Below are 27,464 nucleotides of genomic sequence, written 5' to 3'. Positions count from 1 at the left end.
AAATAAAAATTCATATGAGACAAATAGCCTCCACCAGTCAAATTTTTGTTCCATTTATCACAGAATATAATGCTCAACACAATGAGATTAGAGCCATCCTAAACAAACATTGGCATTATATTGAGAAAGACCCTATATTGGGCACAAAAGTTAAAAAGCATCCTGACCTCATATTCAAAAAGGCAAAAAATCTAAAGAGTTATTTGGCACCTAGCGAATTCAAAGGAACTGATACTAATTACATTGACAGAGATCTAAGAAACAAAAAAAATATTTGGCTTTTTTCCTTGCTTCAAATGCAAATCCTGCAAACATAGTAATACAACTAAAATGATCACATCCACTGACAAATCATTCACATTTCATATAAAGGACACTATTAAATGCAGTGACTCTAATGTAATTTACTGCATAAAATGTTCTTGTGATTTATTTTACATTGGTCAAACTAGCAGATTATTAAGGGACCGTATGCGAGAACACATTCTGAGCATAGAACATGCAAATACCAAAACAATACTCTACAAACACTTTGCTGAAGTCCACCACGGGAATTTAAATTGTTTCCAATTTTGGGGTATAAAAAAAGTAAAAATGAATCATAGAGGTGGCAATATGGAAAAGATGCTTCTTAAAAAAGAAGCAGAGCTAATTTTTAAATTCAAAACAATACACCCACTAGGATTAAATAGCTCATTTGATTTAAACTCAATCATATAAATATATGGTAGCAAATATAAACACTACATTTAACATCTAACATACAAAATGTAATATATAATTAATTACAGTTGTCTCGAAACACGTAATAAATTACTATGTAATTTTTAACCATTTCTAGTTAATTTTGAGTAATCAGGACTCCCCCTATCTTTACAAAATTATTATACACTCTCCTTTATTAAATAATAATTTTTTACCTAATCAAAGATGTTGAATATATTACACTATTTAGCAAAATATTCCTAGTGTTTAACCTACTCTATATAAACAGGTAAACTACACATAAGATAGTATAAGCTAAGAATTTATTGTAGATATTTTTATGTTTGATTTTTATCCATTCAAAGCCTATACATTTAGGTATGTCTATACAGAGATAATAATCTTTTATATATCGTACATTTTTATAAAAAACTACTTATATAACTGAAAAACATAATGCAATATATATACCTATAAGTCTATTCATATTTATATCTATATATGTATATATGAGTTAAATATCGCATATATTACCCATTCAACAGAGGGTTAATTATAAACACGCCCATATCCTAATTGATACACTCATACACTCTCCCTATATAAGGCTCCTTGTTATATCCTGTAAGCATCTTGATAAAGGCAGGTAACTCTGCCGAAACGCGTAGATTTGCTTACAGTCACTTAGAGAAACGTATCTATTCTCCTACCCTGCACATTACAGGTTCATTTCAAGCTCTACAATCCAAGCAGAGCAAGATATATGAATAATTCCTGTGTGCGGTGTTTATATGCTAAATATAGCCACTGAGCTTCATTCTTATCACACTTGGTTCTACGGCGGCACAAACAACAGGTTCATTTCTAGCTCACACATCTAACTTGAGCTGGATATATGAATAATCCCTGTGTGCTTGCAGTTCACCTCTGGTTCTAACTATAATACTACTACCTATTTAAAGGACAGCTGAATAAAGAGCACCTTGCAAAGAATTTCTATCCATTTGGAGTTCAGAAAGAAAAGACGGACACTTGTTCACATTCCATCTACAAGGTTGTTTTCAAATCAGCTGAATTGCTTTTTCCTACAGGAGAGATTGAAAGACAGTGATCCGCTACTTGCAAGTATACTTTTATACTGTCACGAAAAAATCTGACACTTTGTCTCTTTTCTATACAGGGAGTGCAGAATTATTAGGCAAGTTGTATTTTTGAGGATTAATTTTATTATTGAACAACAACCATGTTCTCAATGAACCCAAAAAACTCATTAATATCAAAGCTGAATAGTTTTGGAAGTAGTTTTTAGTTATAGCTATTTTAGGGGGATATCTGTGTGTGCAGGTAACTATTACTGTGCATAATTATTAGGCAACTTAACAAAAAACAAATATATACCCATTTCAATTATTTATTTTTACCAGTGAAACCAATATAACATCTCAACATTCACAAATATACATTTCTGACATTCAAAAACAAAACAAAAACAAATCAGTGACCAATATAGCCACCTTTCTTTGCAAGGACACTCAAAAGCCTGCCATCCATGGATTCTGTTAGTGTTTTGATCTGTTCACCATCAACATTGCGTGCAGCAGCAACCACAGCCTCCCAGACACTGTTCAGAGAGGTGTACTGTTTTCCCTCCTTGTAAATCTCACATTTGATGATGGACCACAGGTTCTCAATGGGGTTCAGATCAGGTGAACAAGGAGGCCATGTCATTAGATTTTCTTCTTTTATACCCTTTCTTGCCAGCCACGCTGTGGAGTACTTGGACGCGTGTGATGGAGCATTGTCCTGCATGAAAATCATGTTTTTCTTGAAGGATTCAGACTTCTTCCTGTACCACTGCTTGAAGAAGGTGTCTTCCAGAAACTGGCAGTAGGACTGGGAGTTGAGCTTGACTCCATCCTCAACCCGAAAAGGCCCCACAAGCTCATCTTTGATGATACCAGCCCAAACCAGTACTCCACCTCCACCTTGCTGGCGTCTGAGTCGGACTGGAGCTCTCTGCCCTTTACCAATCCAGCCACGGGCCCATCCATCTGGCCCATCAAGACTCACTCTCATTTCATCAGTCCATAAAACCTTAGAAAAATCAGTCTTGAGATATTTCTTGGCCCAGTCTTGACGTTTCAGCTTGTGTGTCTTGTTCAGTGGTGGTCGTCTTTCAGCCTTTCTTACCTTGGCCATGTCTCTGATTATTGCACACCTTGTGCTTTTGGGCACTCCAGTGATGTTGCAGCTCTGGAATATGGCCAAACTGGTGGCAAGTGGCATCTTGGCAGCTGCACGCTTGACTTTTCTCAGTTCATGGGCAGTTATTTTGCGCCTTGGTTTTTCCACACGCTTCTTGCGACCCTGTTGACTATTTTGAATAAAAACGCTTGATTGTTCGATGATCACGCTTCAGAAGCTTTGCAATTTTAAGAGTGCTGCATCCCTCTGCAAGATATCTCACTAATTTTTACTTTTCTGAGCCTGTCAAGTCCTTCTTTTGACCCATTTTGCCAAAGGAAAGGAAGTTGCCTAATAATTATGCACACCTGATATAGGGTGTTGATGTCATTAGACAACACCCCTTCTCATTACAGAGATGCACATCACCTAATATGCTTAATTGGTAGTAGGCTTTCGAGCCTATACAGCTTGGAGTAAGACAACATGCATAAAAAGGATGATGCGGTCAAAATACTCATTTGCCTAATAATTCTGCACTCCCTGTATACCGGTATATATTTTTTCAAATAATACGCTACACTATAATCGTTGGATACGATTGGATCATTACTATTGGTCACATGACGTGACGTCACCATCCACGGATCACACGCTTCATTGTCTCTAACGGACACAAACATACGCTGTTGGTTTGTTTTTATTTATTACAGACGTATCATTTGAACTTTCTACTTTTTGCCCACATTAGTGTCCATAATACTGGTTGGTTATATATTAGCACATTTATTGCAAAAATCAAGTTTTGTGTATCGTTATTTTTAACATAGCAATCGCTATTTTTTAAAACGTTGTGAATTTAACTTCTTTGGCCAACTACACATTATTCTTATCTATTGATATTAATTTATTTCCTTGATGCCGGCATCCTAGACTTATATGAGTCACCTGAATTTGACTTTATGTTATAATCATATGCTAAATGTTTATTTTGTATACTCTGCTGACATTTATTTATTTTAAATTAAATTGACATTTTTATATCGTCAAAATTTGTTCTTTTTACATATATATATATATATTCAACATCTTGATTATTCCTGTTATTTTAATATTATCACTGTCCAATCCCCTTAGGTTTGCTCCCTTTAGAGCGCTTATCCCGCACCCCCCCACTTATATCATACTTATTTTTATCAGTGCCTCAACAAAGGTCTAAATATCTGGAATTTTAACAATCCTCTTATGGAATAAGACGGATAGAGATGAAATCTGACCCTTCAGAGAACTGACCAACCTTTTTCCAAAGCTTACTGCACCCACTTACTACACCTCATAAGAAACAAAATTATTTTAATATAAAACATTTACTATAGAACAGCTCATAACATCAACATTTTTCTTAAGCCAAATAAATTTTATCTAATGCTGGCCAGCAACTTTAGTTGATTCTTTGTAGATTTTCAGAATATATAATCCCTTTCTATAGATATAAATAACATTACCTTTTTAAATATGTGAAACAAAATAACAGGAACACAGCACTCACTAGTTACACAGCACGGAGAGGGCTTACCATGCCCAACATAATCATAGAATAAGCAAATTCTCCAGCTTAGTGCAAAATCCAAGACCTTTATTGTGCAAAATAGGGTACAAAACAGCTACGTTTCGGGCAAACAATCAGTCCTTTTTCAAGCTTCTTTTTAAATATGTCACAGTACCTTGAAAAGTAAAATTATTCTGTAATGAAAACTGGTATTCTCTTCAGCGTTTCTACACATAAAATGTCACTTACGTCAGTTGATTCTCCCAGTCACGTGACCTATAGTAGCCAATCCGTTATCTTATAATACCATTAAGCATCCCGTGCCTCCATAATCATTCGCCGGTCACTGATGTAATAATTATTCCAGTGTTTTTAGGATAAACATTATCCGACACCCTAACCTATTTCACCTAGGAAGTTTCCTATTAAAAAAGTGACAGGTTTCCTTAAGAGAGAGGTTTTTTTTATCAACCTGTTTTGGCTTGTAAAAAGCCTTTTGAAATTGATTTTTTATTTACGCATTTCAACTTGTAAAAAGCCTTTTGGAAAAAATGTTTTTAAAAAACAAATCACATTGATGATTACCCAGCATTTAGAAACCATATAGCTGAACAAGATTTGGTTCTTAAATTTATTTTGAGCCATTAAGCTCGTCTTGCCAAGACATCTAAAGCAGCATTCTTAGGATTAATGCAAATAATTTCTTCCAGAAATAAGTTCTGAAAGGTTGTCACACCTGACAGCAGTAGCAGTAACTACACAGGCAACACTGACAGCAGGCCTAAACATAAAGCCTGCAAGTTGACAGGACTCTCTATGAAAGCCTTCAAGCTTTCTTTTAAAATGAATAGTACTATGCCTGGTAAGGGGATAATAACTGCAACAGCCTTAGGAACAGTTCCAAATCTCTGTATTAGCAGAAGGAAGAGCAAAGGTAATACCTGGCTTTTAATATTCCTTAGTTCAGTAACTGATTCAGGCATGGGGAAAAAAGAGGAGTGTTTGGTGGGGTTGCCTTAAAAATGTATCAATCTTTTAAACTGGTTGCTTAATTGAAGCAGGATAATGCTCTACTTCTAACGTCAGGGCCAGACTGGGAACAAAAATAAGCTCAGACATTTTAAGGGAAAATCAGTAACCCCTCCATTTTGTATCTAACCGCCCACATACACCACACATACAAACATACAATACACATACAGCCACTCATATGCATTCACATAACACTCATACGCATGCAAGCCACACATACACACAACAAACCGGGCCTTCCGTGACCTTAAGTAAGAACACACAAAAGGCCTGCAACACACTTCGCTCACTACCTTACCTTCCTACTTAATTGGGTGTAGAGCAGCGACAGTGTGACAACTTTCAGTCTGAAAACCGGGCCTTCCCTGACTGTAGGCAAACACACACAAAAGGCCTGCAACACACTTAGCTCATTACCTTGCCATCACTACAGCAGGGGCAAACAGAGACCTGGCAAGGGCAGCATCTCATCCAATACAGAGCCCTGGAGGCGGTAAAAGAGCAGAGTACCCCAGGCTTCAGTTCCACCCTACTTCACTCCATACCTCAGCGCTCCTGTAGCCTCCAACTTTCTTGAAGTTCACTGGCTTTCAGCCTGGTCTCTGTGCCCTCCTACCAAATACCAATGATATTAGGATTCAGCTGTTATCTTCCCAGGACAGTCTAGCACGGGGATATCCGGGATCTAAGTGCTAATGCTTCATTCCTCTACTAGCCCCAGGGCTTAATTATAGGTGCAGCAGTAGCAGCCAAAGAGGAGGGATATGCATGACCGCACAGGGATGTGACGCGGCTCTGCACAGGATGCTTCAGCCAGGAGGTTAACCTCTTTACTGCTGCACTAAAGTAAGAGATGCACGTGAGAGCCCAAGTGGCAGTGTGGTATTTCGGAGTGTGACCATAACACAGAAAACAAAGCACTGCCTGTACCAGTGCATTTTTGTTATACCTCAAAGAAGGACCACTTCTTGTTGTCTGGTGGTGCCTGTGTAGGCCTAAGGTAACCAGCCCCAGGCCACCAGGAATTTGTCTGGTATGCCTAATGCTTAATCCAAGCCTGTCCAAAGCAATTAAACCTTCCCGTAATAAAGCATGAATATGCCAAGCCTGCAATTAAAGGACATGCCTTCTACCATAGCAGCAGGTTCCTCATTTAGAGGAAGAATGGACAGGATCATAGGTACCACTATCATCAATGGGGTATTAGGAGGGGACACTCTTTTAAGGAAAGTCCCGGATGAGCTAAGGACCAAAGTAGGATCACCTTCCAATCTAGTAAGAAAGAACTGTGAGACAAGTGCTGAAATACCTGTAACAAAACTGTAAAGGCTATATAATAAATAACATTGAACACATTTATTTAACCCTGTTTTAGAAAAGCTCTAATATGAGAGTATGTCATCACCTTCTCCGTGCCTGAGGGCTTCTCCCAACACACTGAGATAGTTTCAGCACCACAGGAAAAATACCAATAAGAAGGCTAAAATGATTAACCCTTAGCGAGCTTACACTACTGGTGATCGCTAAAGTAAGAAATCAGAAGGACAAAACAAGATTTTAGCGCAAGTGAGAGAAAGTAGCTGTGTACAGTTTTGCAGTAACTCATGAGAGCTCAAAAGCCAACTGCACTAAGTTTAAAGAGAAAGTAAAATAATTTAGACAGAAATTTTAAAAATGCCTTAAAGGGACACAGAACCCAAATTTTTTCTTTCGTGATTCAGATAGAGCATGACATTTTAAGCAACTTTCTAATTTACTCCTATTATCACATTTTCTTCATTCTCTTGGTATCTTTATTTTAAATGCAAGAATGTAAGTTTAGATGCCGGCCCATTTTTGGTGAACAACCTTGGTTGTCCTTGATGATCGGTGGATACATTCATCCACCAATAAAAAAGTGCTATCTAGAGGTCTGAACCCAAAAAAAGCTTAGATGCCTTCTTTTTCAAATAAAGATAGCAAGAGAACAAAGAAAAATTGATAATAGGAGTAAATTAGAAAGTTGCTCAGTGTCCCTTTAAAGTGCATAAAACTGCTTATAAAAGGTGTGTGGTATATAAGGTACAAAATACATACTTGTCAACACCTTCATCCAGTGTGCTTAATTTAGCTGCAGCAACTGCTTTCAATAGACAATCCTATCATAGGCAGTGCGAGCACAGAGCCAAAGATCTTTAACAAGAAACATCATTCTACAACCCAGTTGATTGGCAGGTAAATCAGCATTTCACCTGGAGAGGGCTGCAGATTCCACAAAAGCAGTATACTGTATAGCAGGGGATTGGTAGATAAACCCAAATTTTACCGGGGAGACCTGTGGCATTTCCATGTGGAAAAAGATCTTTCACTGCCTGGCTGATAACACCTTGTCTACCCCTCTGTCGGTTAGACACCACCTCTCAAGGATGAGTAGATCAGCACTTCACCTCACTCCTTCTAGGAGGCAAAATAATTGACTAAGGATTCAGGATAAGTGGGAGTGATTTAATACTCTGGTATGCTGGTGTGTTTTTTTGCCTCCTCCTAGTGGTCAGGAAGGTAATTCGCAGACTTCATGTCTCATGGATTCTTACAATCATATGAAGGAAATTAATCAATGTGAATTTAGTGAGTTTGTACACTGTAGATAAGGCATGTGCATTTTTTCGTATTAAACATTTGTTTGAGAAATGAATGCTGAATATGATCGCATATTCAATATTCTTTTTGGCACTAGATTCAAAATGTACTTTGACACTAAGAAATCCAGTGTGGAAAACAGGCAAATGTCACTACCTGTGTCCATAATCGATATTCATTTTGCAAAATCTTTTCAATTTCTGTCAGTTCTTTATAGTCTCTTATACAGTTTCAGTTAATTATGTACTATTGGTAATATAAGAGCTAACAAAATACAATTTGTCATTTTCTATCTCACTTTTGAGTGTATTCAGTCAGCACTGTAACAGTTGTTATTGTGAATCAGTATAAAAGGAGGCAATCTGTATATGCCTATTATACATCTTTCCTCTTGAATTCAAATTGCTAAATTATACAGAAAAAATTGAATTTACACTTACCAATAAATGTACTTCCTTCTGGCTGATAACATGTGGGATATATTCCTGCCTATCAAGAAGAGGCCAAGAACCCTCACATAGCTTTAATACCTACCACTTCCTTTCCCTCTCCAGTTTACGTATAGCTGAGCAGAGGAGAGAGGCAGAAAAAAGGTAGGTAAGACAGAATGTAAAGTTGCGAGGTGCAAATGAGAACTGTCATCCATGTACAAAAATAGGGTGGGTGATATGGACTCTCATCAGCTCGAAGGAAATACATTTATCGGTAAGTATAAATTCTATTTTCCTTCTTAGCTGATGAGAGTCCATAGCTTCATAACATGTGGGATACAATACCCATGCTGAGAGCCCATGTTAAGGACGGGCGAGATAAAAAATAGGCATCTCCTATTTGTCAGACACTGTGGTCTGAAGGAATTTCCTGCCAATATCTGCATCAGAAGAATTATAAATGTCAAAATGATAACATTTGGAAAAAGTGTGAAGGAAAGACCAAATTGCTGCCTTGCAAATCTGTTCCAAGGAGGCATCATCCTTGAAAGCCCAGGGAGTAGACACTGATCTCGTAGAATGAGTAGTTACTCTTTTCAGTGGCGCTTTTACTGCAACCAAGTAAGCTTTATGAATAATCTGCTTGAGCTAGGATGCCATGGCCACTGCCTTAGCTTTCTGACCCTTCCTAGGACCAGAGTAGTGGACAAATAAACTGGAAGCTTGCCTAAAGTCTTTAGTAGCCTGAATAAAGAACTTTAAAGCTCTGACAAGATCTAGGTTGTGAAGTAATCTTTCCTTTGGATAAGAAGGCTTTGGACACAAAGAAGGAATAACTATTTCCTGACTAATATTTTCTGAAGATACCACCTTCTGAAGAAATTCATATTTGGTCCACAGGACCACATTAACTTGGCGAAAAGTCAGAAATGGAGGATCACAAGATAGAGCTGTTCTAGCTGAAGAAATGGCTAAAAGAAAAAGAACCTTCCAGGACAACCATTTAAGGTCTAAAATAAGCATAAGGTCAAAAGCCTAACCATGCAGAACAGAGAGAACTAAATTCAAGTTCCAAGGAGGAGTAATTGGTCTAACAGGACAAATTCTCACCAGGGCTTGAACAAAAGTTTGAACATCTGGCAACTTAGCCAACTTTTTGTAAAAACAAAACAGTTAACGCAGATATCTGACCCTTTAGCAAACTAGCCGACAGGCCCTAATCTAGTTCATCCTGAAGGAACTGAAGTATTCTGGGAATTTTAAAGGATTTCCAAGAAAAAATACCAAGAAGAACACCAAAGAAAGTAAGCTTTCCAGATGTTAAGATAAATTCTTTGCTTAACCAATTTACTTGCATGAAGTAAAGTATAGGAACCCCTGATCTTGAGGTCTAAGTGTTTACCATTCACACTGTCAAATTCAGCAAATTGAGATTTGGGTGAAACAGAGGTCCTTGAGACAGAAACTCCTTCCTTATGGGTAGGGTCCATGTAGGAAGAGAAGACATCTGAATTAGGTCCACATACCAAGTTCTGCAGGCCCACGTCAGAGCTATGAGATTCTAACAATGACTCTTGAAAAAAAGAACAAATTGGGAAAACAGGAACACTAAAGTAAATATTAAGGGACAAACTAAGGCATCTATCATAGAGCACTGGGCTCTCTATATCTGGCACAATATGGTTGAAGCTGTGATTCAGCTTGTACACCATTAAATCTATACATTGTAGAAACCAGTTTAGAATAAGCTGGTCGAATATGTCTTAATGAAGAACCCATTCTCCTTGTTCACTCCTTGAATATAAAGATGATAGAGAACATATTTCCTTCTCTATTCATAACAGGATGAGAGACACTTCTTCTATTATGAGGGAGATGCAAGTCCCCCCTTGACAGTTGATTTAGCAACCACTGAAATTATACCTGATCAGAAATGGGTCTTGGCTGAGAAGGGATATTGGTCTGAAGAGCTCTAACAAATGCTTGGAGTTCCAGAATTTTGAGTGGTAACTTTGCCTCTAGAGGCATCCCTCGAGACCTCCAGATTGCACCCTAGGCGAGTGCTGATGTGTACACTGAAAACAAAGAAAGTAAAGCAAAAAGGATACATAAATGCTAAAAAGCAAGGAAACAAAGTGCCTTTGAAATAGTTACAATATAAGGAAAATAGGAACCTGGTAAGACACTGTAAAAGCTGCCTGAGCATTAAGGCTTACCTTACCCATTTTCTAGGTGGACTCATGAATTCTAAGTAAAATACAGAGAATAGCACCTTATTACACCTGCACCCGAAAATGAGTCTATGATTCCTGGTTTGCATCCTCTGCTTTGTCCTTGAAGCACAGGAGGATTGAGGAAAAACCTTGCATCAGAAACTCTTTGTATAATAAAAAATATGTTACACATATAAAATATAACTGTAAAGAGGAAAACAGCATCCACAGGTCTAATCAAACTATAGATTTTTTTGGGGTGAAACTAGGTATGTCAACACTAAGCTTGACATAGATAGTGTATATTGAGACTAGGAATGTGTGTTGATGCAAATACAGGGAGTGCAGAATTATTAGGCAAGTTGTATTTTTGAGGATTAATTTTATTATTGAACAACAACCATGTTCTCAATGAACCCAAAAAACTCATTAATATCAAAGCTGAATGGTTTTGGAAGTAGTTTTTAGTTTGTTTTTAGTTATAGCTATTTTAGGGGGATACCTGTGTGTGCAGGTGACTATTACTGTGCATAATTATTAGGCAACTTAACAAAAAACAAATATATACCCATTTCAATTATTTATTTTTACCAGTGAAACCAATATAACATCTCAACATTCACAAATATACATTTCTGACATTCAAAAACAAAACAAAATCAAATCAGTGACCAATATAGCCAGCTTTCTTTGCAAGGACACTCAAAAGCCTGCCATCCATGGATTCTGTCAGTGTTTTGATCTGTTCACCATCAACATTGCGTGCAGCAGCAACCACAGCCTCCCAGACACTGTTCAGAGAGGTGTACTGTTTTCCCTCCTTGTAAATCTCACATTTGATGATGGACCACAGGTTCTCAATGGGGTTCAGATCAGGTTAACAAGGAGGCCATGTCATTAGATTTTCTTCTTTTATACCCTTTCTTGCCAGCCACGTTGTGGAGTACTTGGACGCGTGTGATGGAGCATTGTCCTGCATGAAAATCATGTTTTTCTTGAAGGATGCAGACTTCTTCCTGTACCACTGCTTGAAGAAGGTGTCTTCCAGAAACTGGCAGTAGGACTGGGAGTTGAACTTGACTCCATCCTCAACCCGAAAAGGCCCCACAAGCTCATCTTTGATGATACCAGCCCAAACCAGTACTCCACCTCCACCTTGCTGGCGTCTGAGTTGGACTGGAGCTCTCTGCCCTTTACCAATCCAGCCACGGGCCTATCCATCTGGCCCATCAAGACTCACTCTCATTTCATCAGTCCATAAAACCTTAGAAAAATCAGTCTTGAGATATTTCTTGGCCCAGTCTTGACGTTTCAGCTTGTGTGTCTTGTTCAGTGGTGGTCGTCTTTCAGCCTTTCTTACCTTGGCCATGTCTCTGAGTATTGCACACCTTGTGCTTTTGGGCACTCCATTGATGTAAAATATGAAATATGGCCAAACTGGTGGCAAGTGGCATCTTGGCAGCTGCACGCTTGACTTTTCTCAGTTCATGGGCAGTTATTTTGCGCCTTGGTTTTTCCACACGCTTCTTGCGACCCTGTTGACTATTTTGAATGAAACGCTTGATTGTTCGATGATCACACTTCAGAAGCTTTGCAATTTTAAGAGTGCTGCATCCCTCTGCAAGATATCTCACTATTTTTGACTTTTCTGAGCCTGTCAAGTCCTTCTTTTGACCCATTTTGCCAAAGGAAAGGAAGTTGCCTAATAATTATGCACAACTGATATAGGGTGTTGATGTCATTAGACCACACCCCTTCTCATTACAGAGATGCACATCACCTAATATGCTTAATTGGTAGTAGGCTTTCGAGCCTATACAGCTTGGAGTAAGACAACATGCATAAAGAGGATGATGTGGTCAAAATACTCATTTGCCTAATAATTCTGCACTCCCTGTACTAAAATATTTAGCTGAACATACAATTTAGTATCTGAGATAAAAGTAATTAGCATGGTCTGTCAAAAAACAGACTCTATACTACTCAAAATAATGAGATTAGCTAAAGTACATGATATTAGCGAGGTCATTAACCAAACCACAAAGCATACATTAAAGTGCATGGATTGGAAAATGTTGTGCATAAATGTATCCTGTTCTATCAAAACTGTATCTCCGTTGTGTAACAGGAAAATAAAGTAGGAAAGCACTGCAGTACATCTGCTGAGCTAGAAATTTTTGTGTCTACATAATGATTATATTTAAAGATTTGGTACATATATGCATGCCCATTGCACTTATCTGAATTTGAATATTGACTATGTTAAAGTACAATAAAATATAGTTAGTGTTATATTACTATTATATGGATGAATCACAAATATACTGCCCATAGGGATGATTTTTATATACAACCTATAGGTTTAACTAAGAACTAAACAAAATTCTGCCTAGGGGCACTGGGTCTCAAGTCAGGTCTGAACCCACAAATCATATGGAAAAATAATAAACTCTTGATAGTAGAGCAGCTCTGAAATCTTCAACCTATCTCTTTGGAGGCCAAGAACAAAACTGGAGAGGGAGAGAAAGTTGGGGGGTTCTTAACTTCCTCTTGATAGGCTGGAATATATCCCACATGTTATGAAGCTATGGACTCATCTAAGAAGAACAATTAATTTTCATTCCATTGTACAAATAGTATAGAGAATAACATAAATGCCCTGCAAGGGGCCATCAGGTTAAACAATGTATAAAATAATTTATGGTCATGATGGGGTCTCATAAAATAATAAAGGAATACCTTTAAACTGTTTTTCCATAACTTAATGGCAGAATCAATCCAACAACAGGTCCTACTGTACTTAACCATGAAGTGATGTAATTTCCAGTCCTGTAGATAAAAGAATTTGAGTTTTTGTAATTAGAGTTAGAGGTTCATAACAATTCCAATTAATACATCACATTGAAGAGATGTAGCCTAAGCTTTTTTTCTCTATATTGTTATTTTGGTTTCATACAAATTTGTCATTAAACCCTTCACTGTGAGTCATTTTAACCACCCTGTGCTGTTTCTAGAGGTTTAGCCCCATTGCCTTTACACATTTTCTTTTTTCTGTGCAGTACCCACACAAATTATAGCTTGTTTTTTTATCAGAAGACTGTGTTAGAAAATAACTTTACTTTGCAGAAATAATATAATATAGGAACACACCACTATATGAACTGGAATTTTTTTTACAATTTTGTTTAATCATTTCTTTAATTATATCAGACCCAAACTTTGTTGTCCCACATTAAACATCAGTTCACCTTCCCAAAACATTTAGGGCAAGATTACAAGTAGAGTGTTATGAGTTTTCCGTGAGCGATGTGGTCTTTTCACAATCAATTTCCATTGCGCAAGTATTACAAGTCTTGAAAAAATTGCGACTGCGTTAACATTGCCTACAGTGAGTGTCATCCGTGACGTCAGACGCCATCGGTCACGTGGGACGGACTCACCTGCACAGAAATCTTTCGAGGCAGCAGCAAAACTCTGTGTGTGAAAGGGTAATGTAACTCTCAACTTGTCCGGTTAAACAACAATACAGGTACTTTTGTAAATTACACAAACTGTGTTCTTTCCTCTGATTGCATCAAGTAAGATTTCTATCGCTCTAAGAGGTATTTGTGTAACGGTCACGGCATACAATTACAACAGGATAAATATATATATAAATTAAAACCGACAAGAGTGGTATTTGGCTTGTGGATATTGAGCCTGAAACTGGTGGTATACATTTAAGAGATTTTTATATAGAAACATAAAGAGACATTGTAATATACTACTCTAAAGTGATACTTAATCCTTATGTTTTAACTTGTTGATATTGTTAAAATTGCTTGTGTGTATTATGTATGGCTAACTAGTATAACCTATTTGCTCATATTTATTTTGATTGTGTAATGATTCAGGTTCCAATTTTACACCTATCAGAATAGGTCTAACTGATGTTAAGGGAGAGGTCCCGTATTTTATGTACTATAAAATATTTTAATACATCTTTTTTTATTCAGTGTTGATATCTTTAGCTTTATAGCGCCCTCTCTATATATTTGTATCTGCATAAATACTCCTCCCACTTCCCCCATCCCCCAGTCATTCAGCCGAGGAACAAGGAACAGTGGAAGAAGCATCAAGGTGAAAGGGTGCCAAAAGATAAAAAAACAACAACGCCTACAAAAAACGTGTGTGGGGGGGGGGCTGTGGACGCTTTCCCACGGAAGAAAAGGAAATTACCAGGTAAGCATAATTTATGTTTTTCTTCCTAATGGGAAAGAGTCCACAGCCGCATTCATTACTTATGGGAAATTTATACCCAAGCCAAAGAGGACACAGAATGCCAAGACGGGAGGGTAAGAGGCGGACCAATAAAGGCACCAACCTAAAAACACATTCCCAAAAAAACTAACCTAGATAGAACCACGAGTGGGCCCAACCGAGAGCACCCACCTCAAGGACAGCATCTTTCAGGGGCAACAAACCCGCCGCAGCCCCTCAACCAAGCGAGGGACCCCGACTAAAAATTCCCAGAGGGAAGATATAAGACAGAAGAGAGGAACAACGTCCAGGGTGACAGGGAGACAACCCAGAGCCACTCAGTAGACTACACCCGAACAGACTATATGAAAAGTCAGGAAAGGACCAGAAGATAAACAAACTAATCTCAATGACCAGCGAACACAAAAACAGCGAGACATCGTGGACACGTGTCACCATATAAACGAGGACGTGAATGAAAAACCCCACAAGCAAGGAAAAATTTCCGTAGCCGGAGAAACACTCAGGAGAGAGACAGGAAAAAGATGACAAAAACTAGTGGTGCAAAATAAGCAAAGCCCCCATCCAAAAATGGATACGAAACAGCCCACTCCTGCGCAACTGAAACTGCGCAGACCCACACTACACCACTATAGGCCGCTGAGCAGCGGAACATCCTTCCTGAATCAACCTTTTTGAACAAAGGGATCACAAGGATCCAACTCCCCAGAGGGTTCAGAGAAAAAAACGCCTCACAAGGGACCCTAAAGTGTATGTTAGTGTTCAAGGAGCAACAGTTGCCCTGGAGACAACGGCAACCTTCTGCAAGCTGGGTAGTGAAGCTAACCGTAGGCCAAAATAGCTGACTAACCAAACCCCACCCCTAAACAAAAGAAAGTGAAGGACCACCAGGCAAATCTGAGAAAGGCGACCAGACCCCAGGAAAAAACCCCAGAGACCTGAGGACACAATCCCTAAGGGCAAGTCCACAGGCATCAGATATAAAATAACAAGTAATCGCAGCCGAGTACAAACTCAAGAACTGCAGCTTGCTAGACGGACAAGCTAACCACTAGGCCACCTAGGCTCAATAGCTTGCCAACAGACAAGGTAAAATAACTGCAGCTGTTTCCCAACAGCAAACCTTATGCTACTAGGCAGCGAAACTAATCCAAGAGAGACAAGAGTCCCTCAGAAAAAATAGAAGACAGGGAGCACATGTCCCCAGGACAACCAACCAATATACAAATGATTGTAAAGGCACAGAACGCCCAAAGTGTTGAATGACCAGCGCAAATCCTAGGACTGAAAGGAATACAGATCTCCCAGAACCCCACAAAAAGGGCCAAGACTGAGAGCAACCGCTCGAGCCCCCTTAACACAAGCAGCAAGGCGACCAACAAGCCCAACCCATGCACCGTGACAAAGTATGCAGAAGGCAGAGACAAAGGGGAAAAAGAGGTCAAACCAGGCTAGAGCTAGTCTTAGACATAAAAGAGGAATAGGAAAAGCGAACCCCTTAACAAAAAGGACAGAGTGCATCCTCCCCAAAGGTATCAAACCAAAATTACCCCAGACTCCCTAAAAGGGAGATAATAGGACCCATCCTGACCCGACCCCCAAAACCCAGGGGCATAACAGGGACATACAGATAGGATAAAGGGCTAGACTGCCAGAACCCTAGACTTTCCCCCAAGACCCACGACAGAATCATAAGGAGGAAACCAGACTTCCATAAGTCAGCGCCCAAAGCAACACGCCCCAAGCTGAACCCTGGCAGGCTATCTCAACAAGGACAAGCACATTGAATCAAAATCCAAGAAGTACACAAGAGATACTGCGAAAAACACCAGCAGCACAAGTCCAATAGGGAAAAAACCCTAATCAGTAGCCCCAAGGCACAGGACTCCAAAACAGAGCCCACTGCGGGCACAAACCCCCAAGGGGCAATAAAGTTGACCAGGGCACCAGTGACAACACCAGAGAAGTCAATCCAAAATCCCTTCAGAGCCTAAAAAGCTCCCAGGGGCAGAGGTAAAGGACATTGGCCACCTCCGCATGACAGCCTAAAGTACACGATGGCAAAGACCCTAGGAGAACCATCAACAGTAACTCAAAAGGGTCTAACCGCTCCATGCGGTAAGGACCACACCATCAGGGATGCAAAAGAATGCGGTGGGATACCACCGGTCCCGACGTCGGGTGCGGACTGACACAGGCAAGTCCAAGCGTTTCCGACATCCAGACCTGACGGTCCGGAAGAATAACGATTTTTTTTTTTTTGTATAAAAACAAATAACTGAACAAGATAATCAGACCAGCTAGGCGCAACATACTTCCATAGAAGAACTTAAATCAAGCAATACCAGGATTCCCATAGGGAACACAGAAGAAAAATAATCTGGACCGGATAAAAGAAAAGCAAGGGCATCCACAGGCATCCGCCCAGAAGGAACTATGTCTCCACAGGACCAGCCAAACGGAAACCATAACCTCCAGAACAAAAAGACTGGGAAAGCTCACAGTAGACCGACCAGGGAGAGACACATCCCCACTAGCCTATCTCGAAAAACCTTGGGAGAACTGAGAAGTCCTCGGACCATAAAGGAAAGGATCCCCCAATAAGTCAAAAAGTCGTCTTACTAGGACACGCAGCCGCACAATCCTATAAAGCAAAGAACAACAAGGGATAACAAACACCCCCAGGGGGAATAGTATTGTGCCGTTCATGGTCTAAACACCCAGAATAGGCAGGCAGGCAGGCACATAACTGCAAGGAAACATCAGGGTCCTGCAAGTGAATCAGTGCCATTAAAATATTAAATCACAAATGTCCCGCCATCTTTAGGGGAAACAATCCACCCTGTGCGGAGGGGACATTAACATCGGGGACCTAAAAAATCAAAGGAGTATGCTATTGGGAAGGCGCCTCCTGAGGAGCAGAGCCCCCAGAGGCCGATGGCTCGGAAAGCCCAGGGTTCCCCTGAGCCCGAGGGACCCGGCAAACTATCCAGGCGCGAGAGACAAGATTGGCAGACTTGCGATAACAGAGCCAAATTACGATCCTCATCCGAGGACGACTCAGAATTACAATCCTCACCCGAGGATGACTCAGGATTGGATATAAAAATAGTCCTGGCATTGGAATCCTCCATGGCTTAAGACTGCACAAGATAAACAGGGTTTGAGAAAAAAAAAACAATTGGCACCTGACACCCGCAATGGCTGGGGGCACTCACCACCTCCTATGACCAGACCACAGCAGAGCAGACTCTCTCCTCTGTCGCCACTCAGTCAGGAATGCAGAAGGGGAAGAAGACCCACCCAAGCGTAAAAACGCACCCGGTCACCAGATGCCCCGTGAAATCCCAAAAAGCGTGCCACTAAAGGGCGGCAAAACTAGGCCCACAGAAAAAGTTAAGCAAGTCTGAATAAAATAGGCATAACCCAAAGGTATAGTTCTAGTCCATGTAATCCACAACCGAAAGAACAAGTCAATATGTGCCACATAGGCATATGTCTCGGCCGCAGAGCCCCTATGCACACACACAAGCAGGTTGAATCACATAAGAAACATGATAAAAACCTACCCCATTCACTAATGCACCCTAAGGAGGAATTATCCCATGATTCCCAGATCGGAGCAGAAGGTGCCTCAGGGAGGCCCATACTTAACTGTCATAATAATCACATTACAGATAAAATGAAACAATCTTACCGGAATCCACACGGTGGAACAGGAACACGGCTTTTCAAGTGTGATGAATAGTAGCATTGCCTCCATCATGGACTTAAGAGAAGACAGCATGTAGCAAAACGAAGTTCGGCAACGCCAAGTGCTGAAACGTAGCTGTGAATACGAGTCGAGATGGTGTCGCAGGGAAACCTCCCACTGCATCTCTGGACTCTCACTTTCGCCCAGGCCCTCCACAAAAGACTGACAGGACTACTTAAAACTCCTGTCCCATGTCGAAGGGTAGCACCGTCCATAAGAGACATATGAAAAAGAAATAAAGTAAAATAATTTTACAAGAAAACTTCTGACACATCTATGCCAACCACCTGGGACGAAAGGCAAAGAATGACTGGGGGATGGGGGAAGTGGGAGGAGTATTTATGCCTTTGGCTGGTGGGTCTTTGCCTCCTCCTGGTGGCCAGGTTCTTATTTCCCATAAGTAATCAATGCGGCTGTGGACTCTTTCCCATTAGGAATCAATCCATTGGTAAGTACAAATCCGCTTTTTACTAACACTTTTGTAAAACAAATATTAGCAATAGGTGGGTCAGTAACAGGGGTATTGATTTAGTGTAAAAAAAACTGGGGTGAAGCACATAACTTAATTTAGTGGCTTCTTCACAAAATTATATACAATAACTCAAGCAAACATCACTCTAGACTGCTCTCGTCCTTATACTATAACACCTCAACTTTACATCCAATTGCACAAAGTTGGAGTTCTAAAGTCAACCACTACAAACCCTATGAATAACATTGTGTATATGCATGTTTGCACCAAATTCTAACACCTTAGTGCAAAACTTCAGCTTTTTGCCTTTGGCCTAACTATCAACAACTCTGTAATGCAATGCAAGTGGTATAAACCAAGGATATATGATGTGTTTGGGATGATATCCTATTCATGAACTTGAAAAGATAAATGTTGGCTTTTGGTAATTGTTATATGCTAAATACTAGAAGTGCTATTATAATATATTTGTGTAGAGCAAGAAGGTGTCTTACTGATATATTCGGACAGCAACTATGGCTAAATCAGTTGCCAATGATCAAGCAAAAAACAAGCAGGGTTATATACAGGTGTTCATGCATAACATGGTGGATATGAAAATAGCTTATCAAGATAATTTCCAGAAACCAGAAAACATTACCTGACAACAAACAGGCACCCAGAGGACAGGAATAATTGGAAACAAGCACCCTGTGCAATATAAGTATCAAGAAGAAAAAGAGAAGTAGGGTGGGTAAAGTGGGGCCCAGATATAAAGCACTGTAGGGGGGCTGTGTGGTCCCTGAGCCTGAGATTGCACAGTCATATTATAAACAGAGTTTGTATTAATTAAGCCCAGCTATCTTTTTGTCCAGTGTGAGTCTGCTCAAAAGAGGCCAAAATGGGTTTTGAAGAGGTCCAAGCTGTAGAATTTGATGTCATACATTTTTTGAAAGTTATTTTCTGATTAATTAGAAAACTGGTGTCCCAATGCAAGGTATAGAGATTGTTATCATGCAACAACTGCACATAAAAAGCCAAGAGTTTTAAAATGCGCATGACTGGGAAGTTAAGAATTTAAAGTGCGAAACTGGAAGGTTCTGACAAGAAAAGGAATTGGGATTAGATTAGAAGTGTTAGCTTTCTTTCCACCTTAATATTTTTGCTGATTAACACTTTCATTCATATGACTCCTCACCTGTTTGTTCCTTGAATAGAATTCATGAAATCATTGGTCCGACAAGGATGCAGCACAAAAAAAGGCTGCCCGAGAATCGGATGCTCCTGAAAAAAAAAAGTTAATGAAAACTGCATGCTCTATCTAAATCATAAAATACATCTTTTGGGCTTGTTCCTTTAAAATACTAATAGCAATAATGCACAAAAACAATGGATTCTACCTAAGTCAATGACAGTTTTAGTGCTATATTTCAAATAAGATTTGTAAAACCACTGCATAATAAATATGATCTATTTCTAGGAGCATGCACGTCTGGCTTTTAACAATATTTCCCAGAAACACTAGATGGCAGCATTTTTGCAAGAATTCTTTTAACAGTTATACAACGTGCAACAGCTGCCATCTAGTGCTCAAAAGCATTCTTGCAAATGCTGCAGACATGAATATGTTCCTGAGCCTACCTCCCTGATATTAAACAAAGGATACCATGAGGAAAAATAAATGTGATAATAGAAGTAAACTGGGAGCATTCTTTCATAAAGGTGGTGAGAGTCCACCATCGATTACTCATGGGAATTATACTCCTGACCACTAGGAGGAGGCAAAGATTCTAAAAATTCCAGAGCCCTTAAAACCCCTCCCACATTACTAAAAACTAATCTCGTCTTTGGATTTGCAGGAGGAAGGTGAATAAGTTAGGTGCTCATGCATTTCCAGAAACACTAGATGGCAGCAGTGATTGCTGTGATACTGTGCATGCTAACTACCTAGGTATCCTCTTCAATAAAGAATACCATGAGAAGAAAGCAAATTTGATAGTAGAAGTAAATTGAACCCATTTTTATTTTCATTTTTTTTTTAAATGCAGATTATATCTGAATCATGAAAGAACATTTTTGGGTTTATGTCCCTTTAAATAAGAAAAAGGGACAAGGGATGAAGAAGCAAAAAAAAAAAAAGGCAGATATCAGTAGTGACGTCATCCTGATGAAAGGATAGAGGAAAAGCCCCACAACACAAAGTAACTGATCAATGCACAATGACTTTCCATCAAGATATTATAAACAGGAAGTTATAGAAAAATGAGGTAGCGTGTTGAGAATACAAAAAAGGAAGGGAATTTTTAGCCTATTTCCTCAATTTTATATATCCAATTATTCTTAATTAGAAAGTTACTGCAATAATAAATAGAAAAGCAATTTATAAAGGGTAACACAGTGTAAACTCTTTAGTTTCCACAGCCCTTAATTAGGCAACTATTCTAAAACCGTGGTGATCGGTGCATACAAATGTAGTTCGGAGTGAGCTGCGTCACCAAGGTACGCCCAGATAAGCATCTCATCTCTTAGGACTAGATTACGAGTGGAGCTCTATTTAGCGCCCCAACTTGAGCATTAACATTACTAGATGAAGGCTTTTTGTACACATCGGGTTGCAATCGTATTTACAAGTTGAAAGTTAGTGCGCAAGCAAAAGCTCGACGTGCACAAACAGTGTAACTTTGAATATCATGGCCGCGTTAACTTATTCTCCCATAGAAGTCAATGGAGCGTGCAAACTGTAGAAAAAATCCTAACACCATTACTCGCATGTTATCCCGATCGTGTTTATTCGAGAGGACTAAACCTGACATGAAATAGAAATATTTCACATTCCAGTGTTCTTCACATAGAAGAATATGTTCTATTTATTCTTATATAAATATTTCTATATACAGTAGGTATAGATATATACACACACACATATATATATATGGATATCTATTTAAAAATACATATTTCCCTATGTGAAGAACATTGACATGTGAAATATTTACAGTACATACACAGTTAAACACTTTATTAAATACTAGCTGATACGCCTGCCCAGAGAGCAGTCTAATTCTTTTTTAAACTACAGATGTAGAAACAACCTATTTTGTAACTCTTCTTTTATATAAATATTTAAGCTACAGGTGTATCAATACTATAATTATAAAGGACTAGTACCCTCGGGTTAAGTTATGTGCAGATTCTACAGATGTGAAGACTTGCTTGTTTAATTCATTATGTAAATTCTAATATATGTCAAATGGGCATGTTGCCATGATGTTTCTGTCTGAAATTGTATTTTTGTTTGCCATTTTACCTCAATAAAAATTACTTTAAAAAAAAAAAAAAATATGTTCTATATAATAAACTACAGATATAGTCACACTCTAATTAGACAAACTACTGTCCTAAATAAATAAAAAAAATCTTCTCTTTAAAAGGACAGTCAACACCAGAATTTTTGTTGTTTTAAAAGATAGATAATCCCTTAATTACCAATTCCCCAGTTTTGCATAACCAACACAGTTATAAGTATACACGTTTTACCTCTGTAATTACCTTGTATCTAAGCCTTTGCAGACTGCCCCCTTATTTCAGTTCTTTTGACAGACTTGCATTTTAGCCAATCAGAGCTGTCTCCATGGTAAATTCACGTGCATGAGCTCAATGTTATCTATATAAAACACGTGAACTAATGCTCTCTAGTGGTGAAAAACTATCAAAATGCATTTAGATTAGAGGCGGCCTTCAAGGTCTAAGAAATTAGCATATGAACCTCCTAGGTTTAGCTTTCAACTAAGAATACCAAAAGAACAAAGCAAAATTGGTGATAAAAGTAAATTGTAAAGTTGTTTAAAATTACATGCCCTATTTGAAACATAAAAGTTTCTTTTGGACTTGACTGTCCCTTTAAATTATATCTACTTTACGTATATTTCTTTATATACATAACCCCTAAACCACAAAACCCCTACATCTTAATAAACCTATTACCCTATTAACCCCTAAATCGCCATAAACCTATTTACCCTATTAACCCCTAAACCCCTACATCGCAATAAACCTATTTAACTTATTAACCCTTTAAACCGCAAAAACCCACAACACAAATAAATAACCTAACAACCCCTAACCTAACACCCCATTAAATAAACAGATTACCTAAACTAATACATTTTAAAGTTACAAAAAATTAAAAAAATAAGTTTACAAAAAATAAAAAAAGCTAACATTACAGAAAATATAAAAATCAAATTTCCAAATTTAACAAAATTAAACCTAATCCCTGTGAAAATAAAAAAGACCCCCCAAAATAAAAACACCCCCTATTCTAATAATAAACTACCAGTAGCCCTTAAAAGGGCTTTTTGCAGGGCATTGCCCCAAGATAATCAGCTCTTTTACAAAACATATACAAAGTCCCACCTAACATTAAACCCCCCACCCCCCAAAATAAAAGAACTTAACACTAAAAAACCTAAACTACCCATTGCCCTGAAAAGGGCATTTGTTTGGGCATTGCCCTTAAAAGGGCATTTAGCTCTTTTTCTGCCCATCCCTAATCTAAATAAAACAAATCCCCCCAAAAAGCCCTTAAAAAATCCTAAGTCTAACCCCCAGGCTGGTACTCACGTTTCCTGAAGTCCGGCAGAGAAGGTCCTGTTCCAGGCGGTGAAGTCTTCTTCCAAGTGCAACCTCTTCTACTTCCAGGAACATCAGGCTTTACCCACAGCCATTTGGGTAATGTCAGGTTTACCCGGGTTGCTAGGATTACCCAATTTCTTACTTTACCCGATAGATATATATATATATATATATATATATATATTAATGCCCGACTAACTGATCTGTTTAATTGGTCACTATTAACAGGAGCTGTTCCAGGTCATTGGAGAATAGCAAATGTAGTACCTCTTCATAAAAATGGCAGTAGGGAAGAATCTAGTAACTACAGGCCAGTTACTCCAGTAGTAGGGAAATTAATGCAAAGTCTCTTAAAAGAAAGAATTATGACTTACATAAAGACAAACAATTTAGAGGACCACAATAAGCATGGTTTTACTTCAGGGAGATCATGTCAGACTAATCTTATTGACTTCTTTGATTATGTTACTAAAGTAATAGACCATGGTAGAGGCGTTGATGTAGCATATCTAGATTTCAGCAAAGCATTTGAGACTGTTCCACATAACAAACTATTTCACAAACAATCTCCTTTGTCTAGACTAAAAATTGTGAACTGGGTAGAATGCTGGCTTAAAGGGAAATTCCCCAGTTTTGCACAGCCAACATGGTTATATTAACCCCTTAAGGACTGGGCATTTCAGACAAAAATTTCCCCAAAAGACCAGAGCATTTTTAGCATTTTTGCCATCACTACATTTAAACAGATATAGAGCCTTTTTTATATTTACCTATCAAAACTATATATTTTTTTTTAGTAGACAACCCAAAGTATCGACCGGTTTCGGTACTGCCTTACTCCTAGCCTGCTTGAAATGAAATCGTGACTTGCAAACTTAAAAACATTCATTTGATTGCCCATTGGTTGGAGGGTTGACTCTCCTCCCTCTCCTAAGCCAATGGGGCTATCCAGTTACACACTCCTATTCAACGAACAGCTGAAGCTATTAAACCTCAAATTTGAGCGCTAGAAACTGTGTCCCTGTTCAGCAGATCATGAAAAAAAATTTACGCTTCTAACTCCTGCTAATATATAACAATGAATAAAGAATCAATACATACAGACTACAAAACTCCTGTCAACCTCACAAGAGCTACCGATCACTCCCCTGATTACCTAGACGTGCGTGAGCTGTTAATTGCACTGTGTGTACTCACCATATACTATCTTATGCATCCGGGAAACAGTGCTAACACTCCCCTTTCTTTTGCAATGCAAACTCCTGTTTTATCTGTCATCAGAGCGAAAACAGAACAAACACTCCTCTTTCATTTGCAATGCAAACTCATGCCTTGTCCGTCATCAGAGTGGACCAATCCGGTTGTAATAGCAAAGGATGAGTCCTTAGTTACTTCTCTAGATTTCTCGTGTGGTGTGTATTCTATATGCCTTGGGATTAAAAATCTGAAATCAAAGTTACCCTTCTGCACCATCTATGTAAGGGGGGTAGGGGCGCGAATAAATACTAAAAAATCTTCAATTTAAACTATAGGTGGGTTTGCGTGTACTAATGATAGCTGTGAAGTGTGCATACTAATCCATCGCTCTCCTATCTTTGCTCTGACTCTAATGCTATCCGATCAGCGGAGAAAGAGGACACTACAGCTAACCATGTAAATAGAAGCAAATGTATCTTCAATTCGAATAAAAGTGAATTTACTAATTTGGCAATGGAGGTTGCCTTCGTGACTAAGTGTATTATGATATGATATATATGTGTAGTGTTAAATCTAGCAAAGGGTAACTAGTGGCTTGTACTATCTCTCTCATGCCCAGAATGTAAGAATGTAAGACAATGAGCAGGGGTATGGACAATACAGCTATCGGGTTCACATGGTGTGATAATTTTATCTCACTAAACTTCAGAGATTTATAATAAAAAATAAAATAAATGGAATGTAGCTCTATTCTTGTAAACAGCAAGTAAATATAACTTAATCTACTAGCATGCACAAGGTGAGCATTTACTTTTAGTAATTGAAATGAAAAGTATGGATTATACCTCTATGAATGATAATAGTAAATCTTATGTGAGAAACTTATTAAGCTTCTAAAATATAAGCAATGATTCCTTAATATTATGACCAAAGAAAAAATGAGAAAAAATCCTTTATATTCAGGATAAGTAATGAGTTGATAAAGTTCAAATCTTGATAAAGTAATGTTCAAGTAACTTTCCTTAAGTTTCACGCACTCACACAAACACTCTAAAATATATATACAATGTTCCAACACACACGCAATATTGACCAGCAAGGAGGAGGTTAATTCGTTGTAATACAGCTCAGGTAAGTAATGACACTTAGCGTTATATTAGGAAACCTTAAACTTTGTATACAATACGATACCAATACCAGCGTGGTGATAAGATCAGATTTTGCCAGAAGCGATGATGAAGCGTGGAGAGCGGAATTAACAGCAGAGTAAGTACTAAACCGGAGAATATTAGAGAGCGGTGTTCCGGTAGCAGCTTGTGTGAGTGCGGCTTCAGCTGCGTGTGATTGAGTTCCGGTAGCGTAGGAATATGATTAGAAGTCTCAGTCCAAAAGGAATCAGGAAAAAAGTGCAGCAAACTTTGAGATACAAACAGCCTTCAAAAATAAGAATACTTAAGACCTGAAAGGGAAAAGTAAACTGCTTGGAATGAGCAGTAGCACAGGATGAGAGAATCCACTTTAATTTTCAGGCACTGAGTAATGGAAAAGCACTTCCTTAAATAGGAGGAAGTGCTGATAGTCAGAAAGTCTTAAAGGGATATCACATCCCCCCCTTCTCAGGGAATCACCCCCGGGGATTCCAGACCAGGTTTAAGGGGGTAACGATGATGGAATGCCTTCACCAGACGAGGGGCATTAACTTCTGAATGAAGATGCCAGGAATCATCCTCTGGACCATAACCCTTCCATCTGATGAGATATTCTAATCTTTGTCGTCGAATCCTAGAATCCAGTATTGATTCAACTTCAAATTCCTCTGGAAGATCCACTGAGATAGGAGGCGGAAGATCAACTGTCGTGCGTGTCATTGAATCAAAAGGTTTCAATAATGAAATATGGAAGGTGGGATGAAACTTGTAGTCCTTGGGTAACGTGAGCTTGACCACATTGGGATTTATTATCTGCTCCACAGGGTAAGGTCCCAGAAATTGGTTAGCCAGTTTCTTGCTAGGGACCTGAAGTTTGAGGTTTTTAGTAGAGAGTAATACTAGGTCACCTATTTTATATTCAGGTCCAATCGAATGTTTCCGATCATAGTATTTCTTTTGGTATTCCTTAGCTTCGGCTAGATGTTTTTTCAATACTCTCAATCGATCTTGAAGCTTGGAAGAAAAATCTAAAGCTGAAGGGGAATTCACTGTTTTGTGGGACAAGGTTATAGTATTAGGATGGTACCCATAAGTTGCGAAGAAGGGGGTTGTTTTGGTTGAGGAACAGAATGAATTATTATGAGTAAATTCAGCCATAGGAAGGTAAATTAGCCAGTCATCTTGTAAATGTGAAATATAACAACGTAAAAAGTGTTCAATGGTCTGGTTGAGTCTTTCTGTCAACCCATTTGTCTGAGGATGAAAAGCAGTTGTATAGCGATGAT

At 38.8% G+C, this 27,464-nt stretch overlaps 1 protein-coding gene across 1 annotated transcript in view; it reads right to left on the bottom strand.

The window, feature by feature from the left end:
• The window catches only part of ATG10 (autophagy related 10), a 406,998-nt gene that overhangs the window by 26,385 nt on the left and 353,149 nt on the right, over positions 1-27,464 (bottom strand). The window contains exons 6-7 of the mRNA XM_053701464.1: positions 20,397-20,482; positions 13,473-13,562 (exon numbers count right to left, since the gene is read on the bottom strand). Of these exons, the coding sequence (XP_053557439.1) occupies positions 13,475-13,562; positions 20,397-20,482 (174 nt within the window). The 3' untranslated portion in view covers positions 13,473-13,474. The remainder of the gene's footprint in view (positions 1-13,472; positions 13,563-20,396; positions 20,483-27,464) is intronic.

This window comes from Bombina bombina, chromosome 2 (genome assembly GCF_027579735.1).
Source record: "Bombina bombina isolate aBomBom1 chromosome 2, aBomBom1.pri, whole genome shotgun sequence".
NCBI lineage: Eukaryota > Metazoa > Chordata > Amphibia > Anura > Bombinatoridae > Bombina > Bombina bombina.
This window is presented reverse-complemented; position numbering and strand designations above follow the sequence as displayed.